At 38.9% G+C, this 19,974-nt stretch overlaps 1 protein-coding gene across 4 annotated transcripts in view; it reads left to right on the forward strand.

Annotated features, from left to right (window-relative positions):
• Positions 1-8,901, forward strand: part of htr4 (5-hydroxytryptamine receptor 4) — a 200,867-nt gene extending 191,966 nt beyond the window's left edge. For 3 of the 4 annotated variants that reach the window (XM_043703786.1, XM_043703788.1, XM_043703790.1), the window contains one exon: positions 7,876-8,901. In XM_043703786.1, coding sequence (XP_043559721.1) covers positions 7,876-7,948 — 73 coding nt within the window. In that variant the 3' untranslated portion in view covers positions 7,949-8,901. The remainder of the gene's footprint in view (positions 1-7,875) is intronic. The other variant, XM_043703787.1, reaches the window with a different exon arrangement.
• The last annotated feature ends 11,073 nt before the right edge of the window (positions 8,902-19,974 follow it).

Consider the following 19,974-nt stretch of genomic DNA (forward strand, 5'->3'; position numbering starts at 1 on the left):
ACAATGCCATATGGGAGGGAATTCCAAGCTTTGACCCAGTGTTAGTGAAGGAATGGTGATATATTTCTAAAACAGGATGGTGACCGGTTTGGAAGGAAGCTTTAAGGTGGTGGTGTTTCCATGTGTCTGCTGCCTTTGTGCTTCTAGGTGGAAGTGGTTTGTGGGGTTGGAAGGTGTTGTCTGAGGTTCTTTTGTGAATTTCTGCAGTGCATCTGATAGATAGAACACTCTGCTGCTACTGAGCATCAATGGTGGAGGGAGTGGATGCTTGTGGACGTAGTGCCAATCAAGCTTTGTCCTGGATGGTCTCAAACTTCTTGAATATTGTTGGAGCTGCACTCATTCAGGCCAGTGGGGAGTATTCCATCACATTCCTGACTTGTGCCTTGTAGATGGTGGACAGGCTTTGGGGAGTCAGGAGGTCAGTTACTTGCTGCAGTGTTCCTAGTCTCTGACTTGCTCTTGTGGCCGCTGTGTTTATGTGGTGAGTCCAGCTGAGTTTCTGTTCAATGATAACCCCAAGGATGTTGACAATGGGGTATTCAGTAATGGTAACACCATTAAATTTGAAGGGCGGTGGTTAGATCGTCTCTTATTGGTGATGTCCTTAGCCTGGTATTTGTGTAGTGTGTATGTTACTTGCCAGTTGTCAGCCCAAGCCTGGATATTGTCCAGATCTTGTTGCATTCCAACATGGACTGCTTCAGTATCTGAGGACTTGTGTGTGGTGCTGAACATTGTGCAACCTTCAGCGAACATCCACACTTCTGTCCTTATGTCCTTAGGGAAGGTCATTGATGAAGCAGCTGAGGTGATTAAGCCTAGGATACTGTCCTGAGAAACTCCTGCGTAGATGTCCTGAAGCTGCAATGACTGAACTCCAACAGCCACAACCATCTTCCTATGTGCCAGGTATGACTCTAACTACTGGAGAGATTGCCCCCAATGTCACACTTGGTCAACTGCAGTCTTGATGTCAAGGGTTGTCATTCTTACCTCACCTCTGGAATTCATCACTTTTGTCCATGTTTGAGCCAAGGCTGTAATGAGGTCAGTAGCTGTGTGGTCCTGGCAGAACCCTAATATGCCATAACCTCGAGCTCTTGTCCATAATGCATTCTCTGCTTTGTGTGCATGCGGATACCAGCAGCTTTCCAATGGCCTCTGTGTCAAGACAGCAGCATTATAACAGATCCCTCCTCCATCCCTTACAAAGAATGCTTGGATATTTCAGAGGAGATACCAGACTAAGATTCTGGTGCAGTTGTTTATGAGCACTTCACTGCCTAATCTCTACAATTGGTCAAGGAAGAAATGCCCAGGTCATTGGTAGTTTATGGATTTCCAGAGAACAGGAACTTACTCAGCCCCGGGCAGAAAATAGCCTTGTGATGTTGGCAATCAATGACTTTGTCCACATGCAAAGGGAGAAACAGGAGCAGCAGACAGGTACATGAGAGGCAATGGTTTTAATTGCCCAGATGCTGTATGACTGTGGCTATCCTATGAGGATTCCAATGCTGCAAGCATATAATTGTTCGACTGCCTCCATGGAAACATTGGTGGCCACCATTGACTGCCAGGTCCAGCTGTTTCAGTGTCTGCTAGATATATGTGGACCTGCACTCTAATACTCTAGTCGTGGGCTTAGCACCAATGACAAGAGAAACAGGTGTCCTTAAACTCCCTTTAGGTGCCTCTTCCTCACAAGGAGACAGTTAAAGTAAGAACTATATACAGGTAAGCCAGAAGTCTCCTCTCAGGACACTCCAGATGTGGCCAGGACTTCTACCTCCATTCTGCCAGTCTCCCTCAGCCCTGTCAGAGTTCAAACTGAGGAGGATGCACATGCATCTGGGCAGGACACAGTCAACCTGTCTGGACCCTCTAACCACAAATGCCACAGGGTCAATGAACCAGTATTCCAAGGCAAACGTAGCCCACCATCCAGTAGGTTCCCTCACCTGAGACTGCAGTGAGACATAGTGGGAGGGAAAGTATGAAGACTTTCTAAGGGGACATGGCTGACACTATGGTAATGATATCACACTTACAAATAGATGTTGACTTTTCTTCTTCAGCTTTGTGTATAAACATCAAGGTACAGAGCCTAGTGTGACATAATGCTCAATGGTACAAGGTCTGAAGTGAATAGGCTGTGATGATTGGCAGGTACTTGCTAAGTTGACGACTAGGATCAATCTTTCCAGGTTGAAAAACATTGTTAGTGCCTCACAACCTTTTGTGGGAGTGATTCATAATGTTGCATGAAGTGGTCATCACTGCTTTGGGCAAAGATTTGAACTTTACACAGCTCGCTAATGCCTAAGGTTTACAAAGCAGGTCATGCCCGCAGGTGTATTTCATCTTTACTTTATGGATCAAACAAAACCAAAAATTGCTAGAGAAGCTCAGCAGGTCTGGCAGCATGTGTGGAGACTAAGCAGAGTTAATATTTCAAGTCCAGTGACTCTTCTGAAGATACATTCTAGAGCTGGGAGACCACCCCTCTGCATAAAATGCCCTGGAAGCTGCCACCCAATAAAATGTGTTAACGCGTTCCATAGTGCAGCATTCAATTTCACTGTAAGTGCATCAGAAATGAATTATGAAGACATAGTGAGGTCGGTATGTGTCTGCAGGCATGGGATTCTTGCAGTTGCTGACCATGGCATTTGTCCTGAGAGCTTGGTGATTGATGTCCAAGATGGAGGACCAAAGGAGCATTTGGTGAGCTAGAGTCACTAAGTAACCACTCTGACTTCTGTGTCAGGAATTCTCAGAGTCCCGTTTCTAACTGACAGGTAGGAGAATGGGACCCTGCACATTAATCAGGTGAGAATAGGTGATGATGAAAGTAATAATGAGTACTAATCTCTTCAAATAGACCTCTCACTGCTCACCGGTGAGCATCTTGCCTCACCATCAAACACTTGTCTGGAAAATTGGACATTGTGATCTTGATGTCGAGAAGAACTTCACGGGACATTTCACCCAATTTTCCCAAATTTTGCGTCATGGCCCATTTCATTCACAGGGTAGGACAATTCAACCCATCAAGACTCCTCAAACATTGAGAATGGAGAATCCTCACTGAGCCTCACAAATCCACACCAGGATATAGAAATTTAAATGTTATAGTGCCAGTGAGATTAAAAATAATTGGGACATACAGATGAAATTAAGAGAGAGAGGGAGAGATAAAAGAGAAATGATAAGAATAAAATTCTTTTGAGGAGCTGTACTTTTTTAAAATTGATGTTTAAGGCAAAAGGGCATTCAGTAATAAGTATCCCTTATCAAATTGTTTGAAGCTTATACCTAAACGCATCAGCACTAAATTTGTCAGGCTTCTTTAATAGTGATTTATTGGGCATGGGCTGTCAAGTTACCACACCCTAATTTGCTAATGCAAAATGCCTTGAGATGTATTCCAATGTCAAAGACACAATATAAATGCAAGGTGTTGCTGTTATGCCTTAAAGAAAAAAAGGGAATCACACAGATGTGATGCATTGCAGTCAGTCAGTATAATGTTCAAGGGTTCATTATGGAAATCAAGTTTCAGTTAGTTCGAGCAGAGAAGGTGAAATTTAGATATTAGGAGCTGTGAAGTTGGTATAGTGGAGTCTTTGCTATGGAATGGTCAGAGATGCAAGTACAGTACAACTATAAAACAAAGTTGGCTGTTTCATATAACATCCAAATAAATGAAATGATTCAAGTTTTTTCCTGGTTCTTGATTACTATTGTTGGAACGTTTGTTTGAAAACTTTAAGTGACTAAGTGATACTAATACATAAATAATTTCACTTTCCCTTTTTGTCAGAATATGTGCTTTTTTCATTGTTGACATTTCCCATTCCAATATATAATAGATTAGCATATTTACTGGATCAAACACAGCCTCACCCAAAACAGATCCTGAGCCATTAGACTGAAACCTCCTTAAATGGAAATTTGATATACATCGTTTATTATTTGCAGCACCAAGATTTGTTTATGTGTAAAGTTTCTGAAAACATTTAATTCCTACACTGAGCAATACTTGAGCTGTGTAAATACTCTTTAAATATGATTTAAAAGTAGACATATTATTTGTGTATGATTTAAGTATTTGCCTGTGCATGTCAATATTTATAGTAAAATGCATTATGTGAGATAAGCATCTAAATTAGTTTTATTTCCACTGAGCTTACCACACCCATATATGAATACTTTCTATTTCTAAAATAGTTTTCCTGAGAGTTATTTGCAGGAGTTCTATCACAATCCAATTAATATCACGGGAATCTTACAGCTTTACACTGCTTGACCTATTGGCTAACCTAGAAAACTTTAATAATCAGAAACCATCAAAGATTAGAAGTAATAGTGACCTCCCTGACCAGAGACCACTGAAACATAAGCATGAATTTACGATGCAGCTGACATCAAAGGTGAATAACCTGAATATATACCACTTATTTTTTCTAGCAGACGTGATAAAGTACTTAAGGGTGAAATAGTCAACCCTACTTTTGTCTCAGTAATGTTACGCCTTTCAAAACGGAAAATCAGTGAATCATACAGGACAGAAAAGACCCAAATACAGTACTACCAACACTAATCCCACTTACCCATACTGGATCCATAGCCTTGAATCTTATGACACTTCAAGTACTTATCCAAGTACTTTTAAAGTTTGGGAGGTTGACTACCTCAACTGCCTTCCCAGGCAGTGCATTCCAGATTCCTACCACCTTCTGGGTGAAAATGTTTCCTCAAATCCCCCTAAACTTGCTGCCTTTTACTTTGAGTGCCCTCTTGTTCTTGACCATTCAGCTGAAGATAATAGATGTTATCCATCCACCCTCTCCGTGTCTCCTTGTAAATTAAAATCAATTTGAAACCATATTTCACTCAGAATTCTCCCTAAGCTGCATAAAAGGCCTAAAATTTTAAATTAATTCTTAATGCATAGTCTTTTATTTTAACAATGCAATTCGTTCTCTCTTAATTTTTTTGTTACAGGACAGAAATCTTTAATTTGATGAAATTGAATACCAGTAATTCAAATCACAAAAACTGACAATGTATTTCTACATTATAACAATGATTCCACCTTAACATCTCTACCATTGGTTCTAAAGCACTTCAGGATGTTTTGACAATATTACTGCAAATGTTTCCTTTAACTTGCTAATTATCAAGTTTTCATTTAAGCACTTTGCTTCTCCAGTTTTGCTTTTGAATAGATTGAAACATTTTAGTGTCTAAAACTACATCACATCTTGCTCTCAATGTGCAGCCCTGTACATAGTGAGCACATTGACCTTCCAATTATTTTGCCTTTTTTAACTTAAAAAACAGCTAACATTGGTTTACATGCAATTAATGCAGCCTATTACAGTATTATAGCCACTTATGTGCACTGCCATATTGACATGAAAACAAAGAATTGAATTACAATACACTGGCAGTACACTTAGAATGAACTGAGGTCCACATTTTCACTGGGACAGAGTGTATGTACGTTGTGTTGAAAATACTGGCAGAAGTCTGGAATCTCAAATCCTGACCCAAACCTGGCATCCTTATAGAATCTCAACACTCAAGTAATGAGATCAGTGCTGGAAAGTGGAACTATTATAGACTTAGCATATCTTTGGCAGTACGGACTTGCTGGGCCAAAGGGCCTCTTCCGTACTGCATGATTCTATAATCACAAGGACAGCTCTGGGGATAGTCCAAATTAGTAAGTGTATCGCTCCTGGAGGAGACTGACCTTTAAATGATCAACTGCTTCCAATGAAATCAGATTTCAGAGTCACTGAGTGTGCATTCCAGAAAATGAAGATGAGACCAGGAAAGAGCAGGTCTGTTCTTTTAGATAACTAGTGTACCCTTTGGAGATGTAAGGAAATTGGATCTGGTCCCAGGACACCAGGTAAAGTACCCTTTGAGATTGTGAAAAGGCATGCTTGTGTATAAAACTTTTTATTAAAAAATTCATTCATGGAGTATGAGCACAACCAATTATTGTCCATTCTTAATTGCTCTGGAGATGAGCTACTTTCTTGAATCACTATAAAGATTAGTGCTTGGGCCCAAGTTCCTTATAATATATATCAATTATTTGAATAAGGGAATCAAATATAATATTTCCAAGTTTGCTGATGACACCAAACTAAGTGAGAATGCAAGACGTGTGGTGGAGATAAAGGGAAGTTGAGTAGGTATGCAAACACATGGCAGACGCAGTGCAACATGGAAAATGTGAAGTTGTTTACTTAAGTAGGAACAAAATGGCGTAACATAATTTAAATAGTTATAGATTAGGGAAGATTAATACACAAAGCAATCTGGATGTACTTGTAAATGTAAAAGATAAAGTTACTATAGGATTGCTCTCTCATTGGAGAAAAACAACTGATTGTGCCTTAAGGGTCAACATGTCCTGAGGATCACCATGCTACAGATAAGATGAGTCCTTTCTGGTAATCTCAGCTGGTGCAGGAATTGAAGCCTTGCTGTTGAAATCACTGCATCACAAGCCAACTAAGCTAACCGGGCATTAAAAGAAAGCATATGGGTGCAGCAAGCAGTTAGGAAGACAAATGATATGTTGACTTTCATTGTAAGAAGGTTTGTGTACAGGGCCAAGAAAGTCTTACTACAACTGTATAGGACCTTGGTGAGACCACACTAGAGTACTGTGTGCAGTTTTGGTCCCCTTATCAAAGACAAGGAACACTTGCCATAGAGGGAGTGCATTGAAGGTTTAGCAAGGTAGGCATGTCATAAGAGGAAAGAGTTGGATGAATGGGCCTGTATTCACTGGTGTTTAGAAGAATGCGAAGGGCTTTAATTAAAACATATAAAATTCTGACATGGCTGGACAGACTGGAGGAAGGGATGGTGTTTACCCTGGTTGGGGCATCCAGAGCATGGACTCAGTCTCAGGATACACACAAGGCCATATTGGACTCAGATGAGGAGACATTTTTTCACTCAGGGAGTGGTAAACCATGGAATTCTGTGCCAACCATGGAATTCTGTACAACAAAAGACTGTGAAGACAATTACAAGTGGATATATTTAAGAAAGAAACAGATTTCTTGAAGCTAAACGTGTCAAGGTGTACATGAGAGTGTGAGAATATAGCATTGAGATAGAGGATCAGTGATGATTATTTTGAATGGCGGAGTGTACTGAAAGAGCTAAATGACCTGCTCCTGCTCCTATTTTCTATGCTTCAATGTTTGGCTTGACATAAGGGATAATGGGCCAAGGGAAATCTCTAAATGGGAACAGTGTGGTATAGGCATGTGAGGCAACATCAAACTTTATACAGATGCATAAAATGGCACAGGAAATGAATGTGGGTGCAGGGCATTAGTCAACATAGATGGGGATTGGAGAGTGAGGAGGTGAGAGCAGGAGCAATGTTTTATGTTTTAAAGTTTATTTTAAACTTTGATCATAGTGTTGTTTTTTTCCCAGGCAGGCTTTCCACTTAGTCCACCTTGGGGAACAGCAGCCTCCTCCTATGGTTAGATTTGCAGATTTGAAGAAGAGAGGAACATAACTGGAAAGAGATACTCTTAACAATATCAGTTAACATGGGAGTCAAGAAGTGAAGTTGCATGGTCAATATTTTCGTAGAAAAATGGTCAAGGGAAGATGAGATAGGATTAATGCACAAGATGTATTTGGAGAGAGGATGAGGAGACATCGGAGAAAACCGAGAAAACTAACTTAACTAAACATTATACAGATTGACCAAAGTTATAAGATTCTATTGTTGTATAATGCACGCATTTTAATATCCAAGAAAGGTTACTACAGTATTATCATACTATTAGCTGAACCTGTTTAATTTGTGTTTTATAGGTACACAGTTTTACACAATGGCCATCTTCAGGAGCATGAGAACCTGTCTCTACAAATTGACATTGAGTCCTAGCGATATTGCTTTTGAACAGGACTGAGAGACAGAAAACATGGCCTTATCTCATCACTGGAATTGTTTTTTTCTCTGTTTAAGATCTTCCTCCCACTAATAAATACTAAATATATGTTTACAATGTCATTATACCCAAAATAAAAAGATTAATTTGCATGGTTGAAACAAACATTTTGTAAATAATTGTTTGAGTGAACAAAGTATGCTCCTCAAGGGAATTTTTATGAATGGCTTCTAAATTTAAAAGCTTATGTTGTATTTTCCTGTTACTATGTGACAGCTGTTTTAAACCAAATGTAAGAATGAAACTATAGACAAAACAAAAAAAAAGATCAGCTATTTACATATTATGAATAGTAGATCAAATGCACGCAATCTTTTGGTGTTGAGTTTCTGCTTGTAAAATGGGATGTATTATTTGTAAGCTTTAAAACCACGTGGTGTAAATGTGTCTCAAATGTCTTCAAAACGTGAAGCCTGTTCAAAGCATTGGAAGTGTTCCACTTTGTGAAAGGATTTTTAGAGATAGCCTGCTAGAAAATTGTAGTTCATTTTGCTCTTATTGGAATTGAGAGATGACAGATAAGTGACTCCTGCAACTGAGTCATAAGCTTTAACTGCAATTCCCACATATTATCAGTTATTGGTAAATGAAGCAGCGTTTAATATGTACCTAGTAGTCATTTATTTCTAGGTGTTATCTGAAGCAAGTCTGTGTAAATAGATTCATAGTTTTGGTAAAAATCTTCAACAGAATCGATTGGTTAATTATGTGAATCAAATGTCATTTTATATTATATCCAGCTTTAAGTAAGACTAGCTTGACAGAAACAAAACAAATGCTTATGCTAGATTTTGTTCCATCACAAGGCATTGAATTGTTTATTCATTCTGTGTGTAATGGCTTTAACAAGATGTTATTTTTTTTCAAATGCTGCTAACGGATGTTTTGAGAGGAAAGTAAATATTTAATATTATAAATATACATTTCTGTGTATTCTTTTAAATACTCAAGCTCTTAATGCATTGTCAACAACTTAATGTTTTGAACTTTAGATGCAAGGCTTTGGCCAGAACTATATAAGTAAAGTTTTATGGAGGACCATAAAATAGCTGTGAGTAGACCAACTCATTAGATTAGGTAGCCTGCACTTCCAGTGTCAGAACAGCTCTACTTCGTCTACATCACTGTGTGAGGAGAAAACCAGCAAAATGGAAGCAATTGCCTAGCAATTCACAGGGCTTTCTTCTCTGTGTGCTTGATGGCCTACAGAAGGGATCCCTGGTGACAATGTCAAGTCTGCAGCTCTGATGCCACCAGCAGAGGGCTCAGCCCTCTAATCACCAAAGCCTGCCTAACAAGCCCAGGAGATTAGGGAAGCTTGTCCTGAACCCCTTTACAGATGCCTTCATCTGACGGAACATCTCCTTTCTCTTATGGCAGAGTGGTAGTATCCTTATCTCTGACGAAGGAGACTCAGATTCGAGTCCCGCCTGCTCCAGAGGTATCCAAAATCGCATTTGAACGCATTGATTAGGAAAATATCTCCTTCCTCTTGTAACCTCAGCAGTGGCCACTTCTATCAGTGGCACTGTAGAGACTTTGGAGTTGGTGTTCTGTCTTTTGAATTATTCAATGGTAGCAAGAGACATGGGGCTTCCTTCCCATGTTCTCTGTTGCTGCTGCTTCACTAAATCATTCATCTTCCTGATTAGCTCCAGAGGGTTGTTGTAATCTCAATTTTAGTGGCTTAACTCTTTGACTTTGGTTCATTGGGTATTGATAACATGCTGAAAACCACTCAATGTTTCTATAAATTTCAAAACTAAACTATTCACATTAGCATTCATCAAAAAGTGGCCTAAATCAACAGGTGTGAATGTTATAATTAATAATAATTTTTCAAGAAGGTGGCTTTGAGAATGTTGCAGAATGACCATGCCTGAAGATGATAAAGGAGAAGAATATTAGTGGCCATGCACAGCCAGATACAAGAGATCAACAAGAATAAAAGCAAAAAATATTGGAAGAACTCAGTATCTCTGGTTGTATCGGTGGAGAGAGAAACAGAGTGAAAGTTTTGAATCAATCATATTGCTTTGTCAGAATCAAAAGAAATGCTGTCAGACTCGCTAAGTAGTTTTAGGAGTTTCTAGTTTTGTTTCAGATCACCACCATCCAGAGTATTTTGCTTTTATTCCAGAGGTTTATTTGTTATCTTGGTGTAAGTACGAGGTACTGGATTTTAGGGACTTCACAATGCCCACCCCCAATCTATGGACAATTCCACAAATCAGACTAAAGGAATGTAGATAAATCATAAGAATATGGCAAATTTGAATCAGTTTCCAGGGGGCAAAAATTATATCCTTAAGCAAACCAATAAAACTAGCAGAATCATACATTTTTAGCTATTTTAATTTGTTAAACTAATTGCAAAATAATTATCATTATCACATCAATGTATGATCCAGAGGCACTAATGTACCAGTAAGAAAAAGTATGAAAAATGAGGTAATATATAAACATTTCCATTGAAATCGGGAAATTATTAGATTAAATTTCCAACATTTTAATTCATTTTCTATGGTGATATGCAAATACTACCTTCAACATCAAGTTTCATTTTAATATATTTGTCATTTCTCAACTTGCAATCAAAAATTTAAATGAATAATAAAAAGGAAGATGAGACTAGGCATTTTAATTATTAAAACATTTACATATAATTTAGGAAAACATTGATAGCCTGGAAATGTCAAATGATTTTAGACATCCCTAATTAAAGTAATTTTCAGTGATGTTGTATAAGTAGCCAGCTTGAAACTCATATTTGCATGAATATAATTAACATGCTAAGGGAAAAATGTGTTTTATTGGCCTACAAAATAATATTCAAGTTTTTAACATGGCATCCAGTAAATTAAGGTATGTATCCAGCAGCACATTTTTGAATTGTTCATGTATTGTGAGATATATGTAATATAAATTTTCTATTACTTTTCATGAGATATGGACATCACTGACAAATCCAGCATTCATCATCCATTCTTAAATGAGCAGGGTGTTGTAAAGTTGTTGCCTTCTTTAACTGCGACAGACAATGTGATGGAGCTATCCCTATGGAGCCAGAGAGATGGAGTTTCAGCATTTCTTTTGACATAGCCATAATAAAGGAACATCAATATATGTCATTGAAGTGTAATTTGGAGGAGAACTTGCTGTTGGTCATGCTCCTATGTACCTGCTGCCCCTCTATGTTGCAGGTTTGGAAGGCATATCAAAGCAGGTAAGTTGGCTGCAGTGTACTTTGTCAGTGGTATAAACAGCAGCATTAGTCTGCCAGTGATGGAAGGTGCGTATGTATAAGGTGGTGAAAAGAGTGAAAATGAAGCAGTTGTTTTATCCTGGATTGTGTTGAACTTCTCAAGTATTGTTGGAGAATATTACATCACAGCGTAGACTAAAGAAGTAACTTCCTTACCACAGAATTCCCAGCCTCTGATCTGCAACCTGCTCTCTGCATCACTGAATGCTAAGATAGTGGGAGATTCAGCAATGGTAATCTCAAAAGGAGATCATCAAGTTCTCTTATTAGCTGTGTATTGTGTTTGTTGCCAGTTATCAGCCCATTTATGAATGCTGTGTGGACCTTACAATTTACAGCTACAAATCGCTTCATTATGTGAGGAGATGGAACTGAAATCATCAGCCACATCCCCAATTTGGCATGATGATGAAACATCTGAAAGACTGATGAGCCTAAAATACTACTCTGGGAACTAATGCAGTGCTGTATTATGGCTGAGATAATTAGCTTACAATAATTCCAACAATATTTCCTTTGTGCTAAATATAACTCCATCCAGGGGAGGAGTTACCCCTGACTGATTTCAATTTTATCAGGGTTCTTTGATGCCTCACTCAGTAAAATACTGCCTTGATGTCAAGGGCATTTGCTCTCACTTCACCCCTGAAATTCAAACCTGAGTTGAGGCATCTTGGACCAAGACTACATTGAGGTCTGAAGCCAGGTGTTCTAGTGCAACATTGACTGAGAAGCAATTGACTAACTTCCTGATGATTGAAAGTAGGCTTATGGGGTAGTAACTGATCATTTGCTTTCTTAAGTATTTGTTGCATGCTAATTTTTTGAGTCTCATGCACAGGAACAGCCAGCTCTCTCTGTGCTGCTCTTTATTTGGAGTCTCTCTCCATTTAAATAATAGCCTGACTTTTGATTCCTCTGACCAAAGTGCTTGATCTCACTTTTCCTATTTTGAACTCCATCTGTCAAGTTTTGCCCACTCCCTCAGCCTATTTATATATTCATGCAGATTCCTCATGGTAACATGCCCTCCCACTTATTTTTGTATCATCAACAAATTTGGATACATTACACTCTGCCCACTTTTCCAAGTCATTAATATACATAGTAAATAATTCAGGCTGTACAGGGGAGCATTATGGCACACTACTAGTTACATCTTTCCAATCATAAAAAAAATTAATCTCAACTCGCTGTCTTCTGTATGTTAACCAAGCCTCAATCTATACACCCAGTGCCATGAGCTCATGTCTTGCATAATAACCCTTTATGTGATACCTTACCCATGCTGTCTGGAAGACCAAATACCAACTACTCATTCCCCGTGAACATTCAAAAATATTTGATGAAGAGTCACACAACAAGCTTGTCAGCAAAGCTGAAGCCCATGTCACATGGATCGTAAGTTGGGTCTGCAACAGGAAACTGACAATGGTGGTAAATAATTGGACTGGAGGAAAGTCAATACGTTAGGGTTCTCATATCGTCACTAGTAGAACCATTACTTTTCTTGAGCTATATTAATGGCCTAGGTGCAGGAGCAAAAGACAACATTCAAAATTTAGAAGGCGGCACAAACCTGAATGTATTGTGAATTGTGAGTAGACTGTTAAGACTTAAAGAGAAAACATCCAGGTTGGTGGACCAGCATCAGGTGAAGTTTATTGCTGAGAAGTGTGCAGTGATAATCTTGGTCAAAAAGATACCGAGAAACAACGTGAAATAAATAATGCATTTCAGGCAGAGTGTACGTAAATAAGTTATGAAAAGTGACAGAACAGTTTGAGAAATTACAGAGAACATAGAACAGTACAGCATAGGAACCCTTCAACCCATCAAGTTTGTGCTGACCATGATATCATTCTAATCTAATCTGACTTGCCTGTACATGCTCCATATCCTTCTCTACCTTGCCTGTTCATGTGTCTGTCTAAATGCCTCTTAAAATAGTTATTATATTTGCTACTACCTCCTGTAACACTACATTCTAGGCACCTACTATCCTCTATGCGAAAAAACCTGCCTCACACATCTTTTAAACTTTCCCCTCTCATGTTAAAGTTATCTCCACTAGTATTTGACATTCTCATCCTGGGAAACAGACTCCGACTATTCATCCTATCCCCACCTCCCACAATTTTGTATACTTCTATCAGGTCATGACTCAGACTCCAATGGTTTAGCAAAAACAATCCAACTTTGTCTAAACTCTACTTGTAGGTACTACACTCCAATCCAAGCAACATTCTGGTAAACCTCTTCTGCACCCTCTCCAAAGCCTCCATATCCTTCCCAGAGTGTGGTGACCAGAATTGCACACAATACTCAAAATGTGGCCGAAATAAAGTTTATACAGCTGCAACATGACTTGTCAACTCTTATACTCAATATCCCAACCAATGAAGCCAAGCATGCTATATGTCTTCTTTACCACCTTAACCACTTGTGCTGCCACTTTCAAGCAGAAATGGACTTGCATCCCAAGATCCCTCTGTACATCTGTCTGTAGTATAAGGGTCCTACCATTAACTGGCCTCCCATGATGCAACACTTCACTTGTCGGGTTTAAACTCCATATGCCATGTCTCTGCCCAACTTTCCAACTAATCTATATCCTGCTGTATCCTTTGACAAACTTCCTCATTATCTACAAATCAACCAATTTTTGTGTTGTTTGCTAATTTACTAATCAGACCACTGATACTTTCAACCAAGTCACATATATATATATATGACAAACGACAGAGGTCTCAGCACTTATCCTAGTCAAAGATCTCCAGTTATAAAAACACCACTCCATAACTCCCTCTGTCTCCTGTGAGCTAGACAATTTTGTATCTAACTTACCAACCCATATGACTTAGTCTTTTGAAACTACCTACCATGAGGAACCTTGTCAAATGCATCAGTAAAGATAATGCTGACAACATCCACTGCCTTACCCTCATCAAACATCTTCATCATTTCCTCAAAAAACCCATTCAAGTTTGTGAGGCAAGACCACCCTCACACAAAGCCACATTAACATGTCTAAGAAATCATTCTTTTCCAAATGCAAGTAATGCTGTCCCTATGAATCTTCTCCAATGAAGATCCATTGATTTGAGGTTCACTGGCCTATAATTTTTTGGATTATCCTTGTTGCAATTTTTAAATGAAGAAACAACATTGATTATTCTTCAATCTTCTGGGACCTCGCCTTTGGCTAAAGAGTATACAAATATTTCTGTCAAGGATCCAACAATCCCATTCCTTGCCTCTCCTGTCTGCTGGGATAGATCCCATCAGGCCCTGGGGATTTACCTAACTAAGTGTTTTTCAAGATACCAAATAACTCATCCTTCTTAGTATTGACCTGCCTTAGAAAATCATCATGCTCCGCCCTGATTTTACTTTTATGTCCTTCTCCTTGGTGAATATAAATGTGAAGTACTCATTAAGGACTTCACCCACTTCCTTTGGGTCCAAGCATAAATTCCTTCCTTGACTGGACCCACCCTTTTCCTAGCTACCTTCTTGCTCCTAATATAAATATATGTTGTCTTGGGATTCTGCTTATGCTTAGTCCTACTTGCCAAGGATATTTCATGGTCCATTTAGCATGCCTAATTCATTGTTTATGTTCTTTAGTGCATCCTTATATTTTCAGGTTGATATTCTGGGATGTGTTAGATATAAGGAGAGGTTAGACAAACTTAGATTATTTTCTTTAGAGCATTGGAGGTTCACAGGCAACCTTATAGAAGTATATAAAATTATGATAGTCACAGATAGAGTGGACAATCAGAGTCACATAGGGGATGGGAACTAGCACAGCTTTGTAAACCATAATCTTGGTGTTGGATCTATGTTGTTGTCCCTGAGCTCCCTTTTCCTCAGGCAGCTGAAGGCTTCACTATCGGACTGGAGGCAATGCTGGATCTCTTCATCAGTAGCTGGTTTGACTGACAGGACATTCTGAGGTATTGGAAGTTGTCAATGTTCTCGAGGTCTCCCTGTGCACATTAATGATTGGGAGTTTGCTCCACAATGCCAGGCCAGGTTGGTGGAGGAGCCATGTGGACTGTCCACAACAGATATCTCTAGGCACAGGAGTAGTACCACCAATGTTGCCTACGCAAGATCCTGCAAATCTGCTGGGAAGAAAGATGCACCAATAACAGCATCCTTGATGGGTCCAACATCCCCAGCTTCAAGGCACTGATCATCCTTGATCAACTATGATGGACTAGGCACGTTGACCACATGACTGACACATGACTCCCGAAACAGGTGCTCTACTCCCAGCTTCAAAATAGCAGGCAAGCCCCAGGTGGACAGAGGAAATACTTCAGTGATACCCTAAAGGCCTCACTGGTGAAGTGCAGCTTCCCCAGACACCTGGGAATCACTGAACCATGACCATCCAAAATGGAGGAGGAGCATCTGAGAAGGTGTCGAGATTTGCCATTGGGAAAAACTGGAAGCCAGGCAAAAACCAGTGAAAGGAGCGCACTGCCGTACCAGTGCCCCACCCATTACTTCCCATGACCATCATCTGCCCCAAGTGTGGCAGAGCCTGCAGTAGCTGCATTGGCCTGGACAGCCACCTACAGACTCCCTTGAGAGTGTAAAAGAGTTATCTTTGTCTGCAAGGGACTGCCAATGAATGAATGAATAATCAGAATCTTTTTCCCAGATTGGAAATGTTAAATGTGAGGGGGCATACTAAGGGATTTAAGATTAAATTGGAAAAGTTTGAGAGATGTGTGAGGCAAGTTTTTACATTGAGGCTGATTAGTGGCTGAAATGCGCTGTTAGGGGAGGTGCTAGAAGCAAACACAATAATAACATTTAAGAGGCATTTAGAGAGACACATGAACTGTTAGGGAATGGAGGGATATAGACCAAATGCAGATAGATGGGATTAGTTTAGAATTGCATCATGGTCAGCATAGACATGGTGGCTGAAGGACCAGTTCCTGTGTTGTACTGTTCCATATTCCATGTCTGACTTCAGTTTCGTAAAAACCTTACATATGTTTCCTTTTCCTTTTTGACTAAACTTACAAGATTCTGAGCTTTACAAATAGAAATAAAGCAATGAACTTATTTATAACCTTTGTAAATAAGGAATTAAGGGCTACGGGGAAAATGCGGGTAAGTGGAGTTGAAATGCCCATCAGCCATGACTGAATGGCGGAGTGGACTCGATGGGCCGAATGGCCTTACTTCCGCTCCTATGTCTTATGGTCTAAATACTGACTTGACTCAGTTGGAGTATGCCGATAATTCTCTGCACCACTCCATAATAAGAATCAGAAGGCATTGGAGACACTGTAGAAAATATTCATGAATCTAATTTGAGAGATTAGAGGTTTTAGTCAGATGATAAAATGAGAAAAATGTTGAAGCTAGAGCTGTATCCCTCAGATTAGTGGAAGTCAAAAATCACATGACACCGAGTTGTAGTCCAACAAGTTGATTTCAAACCACAAGCTTTCAGATCCCCATTCCTTCCTCAGGCAGCTAGTGAGAGAGAATACATCGAACATAGAATTTAATAAGTAAAAGATTAGTGTCTCACAATTTATGCAAATCTGTTGAACAAATCTAGGTGGCTATTCAGTCCTTAATCAGTTAGAACAGAGGTACAGGTTTTGATTGATTAATATGTTGATCCCAGAATTTCTTTTAAGTCACAGCCCTGAGATAACTTCAGGTTTTATCAGAATGAGGGTGACACCTCAGGTCAGACAATGCATTTTAGGTTTGAGGTCATGTTTCAAGTCTGTTTGTATCTCAGCCTGGTGTCAGTTTGGTTTTATTTCCAAAGTAGGAATTTATAGATTAGAGAAGATTGAGAAAAAAACTTGATAAAGCCTTTACTGATCATGAAAGGTAGAGATGGAGTACATAAGGAAAAAATGTTCCCACTTCTTAAAATATCAATAACCAGAGGTTAATGGTTTAGGGTGAATAGCAAAAAAAAGCAAAGGCAAGATAAGGAATAGTGTTTTTAAGAAATGAATGGTAAGAATCAAGAATGCACCCGACCTCAGAATGAGATGGAGGTAGTTTCAATTATGGCATTCAATTTATTGGATGAGATAGCTACCTGAAGAGACCATTTATATAAGGCTGTGGGGGGAAAGAAGCAGAATGGGACACAGTGAGTTGCTATTGTGAGAAGTGGCATGGATGTAATGGTCAATTGGACTCCCTCGGTAAATTTTGTGATTTTATGAAACTGGAACATGATCCTGGAGCTGTGCACACCACACTTGCTTCATAAAAAACATCTCAGGTTTTTTCCAGCTCATATTAGACTAGGAATGACTTAATATTATTTTGACAGGGCAGAAAACAAAGGGCAAACATACCCCTTCTGGCTCTTTCTGCAGAGGATTAACATTTACATCACAGCATAAATAATCTTTGATAATATTATGACTACCATTGGTTGGTGCAGACTATAATTCTTGCCAAGCAACTGTTTTTTCTTTATAACTAATTACCTGCTAATGAATCTGCTAATGGGTAGTGAGCAGTTGTTTGTGGAGTTCTGATGTAATTCTGATTTCATTAAAATAGTAATCTCATTAAAGAAAATGCTATTCTTTAGACACGGAATCTAATTAAAATCACTGGATACAAAGAATCAATTAATAATTGAGAATACTCTGAATAACTATATTTTTAAAAATATATTCTGTCATGTCTATTGAAACTCTGACAACATGAATCATTTTTCTACCCCCAGCAGATAAAGACTGAGGTAATTCTGCAGACAAACACTTTAAATGGAATTACTTCCCAAATTGGAATAGGAAAGATGTTTTAAGCTAAAAAAAAGTGCTGCTGAAATCTGATTAATTTATTCTCATTGTTGCACATTTTTTGAAGTTATCGCCTCCTAGCTCATCAACATTTTTGTCTACTGACATTTTTTCCACTGTGTGTTGTATGAGCAAAAATACCTAAAAGATGACTTCAGTTTATAATTTAATATGTTGTGATGAATTTTGACTTTTGTTTTAGTCAAAAATGTTATTTCAAAATTTAACACTATAATAACAAATACCTACCCTCAGCAGTAATCAAAAGTTATTGTCTACAGATGTCTGAATTAAACCAATACATTTTCTGCTCCCTATGCTGTGACATCTGCCATGTTCTTCCATATAAAATAATAAATTACATAGCTGTTCTCCCAAGCTGAGTATGACAGGTGGGCAAAAGGTTTTTCATAATAATAGTGCCTTTCAATCCTAATATTATTTTGGCACAGCTGAGCCAAAATTGTGTCCAGAGTCATTTCTTTTTAATTCTTAAGTTCTTCTCTTACCAATTATAAGCTACAATTATAAATGAGATGTGAATTAGTTTGTGACTCAAAAAGGCTTGACTCAAATAGAACCAGTCTGACTCAAGATTGGGTACAGGCAGATTCCAACCTCACATCTTTAAGGCTTTGTCTGAGATGAGATGTCACCTTTCATTATAAAACCTTAAAATATCTTGAGAATGTGGCTTAAAATAAGTTCTGGGATTTACATATTAAAGAACCAAAACCAGCAAATCCATTCTAAAAGATGAAAGATTTGACAATCGAGGTCTGTTCAATGCTTTGTTGTATCATTGTAATCTTTTGCTATAACTTCTGTGTCTTGGGGTCCTGCTTCACAACCAACTGATGAAGATGCAATGCTTCAAAAGTGAATTGAATGGAATTGAATTTATTGTCACGTGTACCGAGGCACAGTGAAAAGCTTTGTCTTGTCAGCAATACAGGCAGATCACATAATTAAGTAGCATAGATAAGTAAATAATAGCTAATATAGCTCATGCTTCCAAATAAACCTGTTGGACTATAACCTGGAGTTATGTGTTTTTTAACTTTATCCACCCCAGTCCAACACCGGCTCCTCCAAATCTTGACTGTGAAGAAAATCTGTGAATCTGCAGTGAAGGGTTTTCCTGTCTGTTAACCCACTTAGAGTCATAGAGTTATACAGCACGGAAACAGACCTTTTGGTCCAAGTCATCCACGCTAACCAGATATCCTAAACTAATCTAGACCTATTTGCCAGCACTTGGCCAATATCATTCTAAACCCTTTCTATTCATATACCCTTCCAGATGCTTTTTAAATGTTGTAATAGTACCAGATGCCATCACTTCCTCTGGCAGCTCATTCCATAAGACACCACACTCTGTGTGAAAAATTCATTCATCAGGTGCCTTTTATATCTTTCCCCTGTCACCATAAACCTATGCCCTTTAGTTTTGGACTCCTGTACCCTGGGAAAAAGTCTTTGGCTATTGACCCTGTCCATGCCCTCACGGTTTTATTAATCTCTGTAAAGTCATCCCTCATCTCCGACACTCCAGGGAAAAAAAAGCTGTAGCTGTAGAGTTATAGAATCATACAGCATGGAAGCAGACCATTCAGTACAACCAGCCCATTTTGGCCACGTTCCCAACTAAACTTGTCCCACCTGCTATCGCTTTGCCCATATCCCTCCAAACCTTTCCTATTAGAGTCATTGAGTAATACAGCATGGAAACAGGACCTTCAATTCAAACTGGTCCAGGCTGACCATGGTGCCCACTCAGCTAGTTCCAATTGCCTGCATTTGGACCATAAACTTCTAAACTCCCGTTCATTTTTTTTTTAGATTAGATTCCCTACAGTGTGGAAACAGGCACTTCGGC

This window comes from Chiloscyllium plagiosum, chromosome 14, assembly GCF_004010195.1.
Source record: "Chiloscyllium plagiosum isolate BGI_BamShark_2017 chromosome 14, ASM401019v2, whole genome shotgun sequence".
NCBI classification, from domain to species: Eukaryota; Metazoa; Chordata; class Chondrichthyes; order Orectolobiformes; family Hemiscylliidae; genus Chiloscyllium; species Chiloscyllium plagiosum.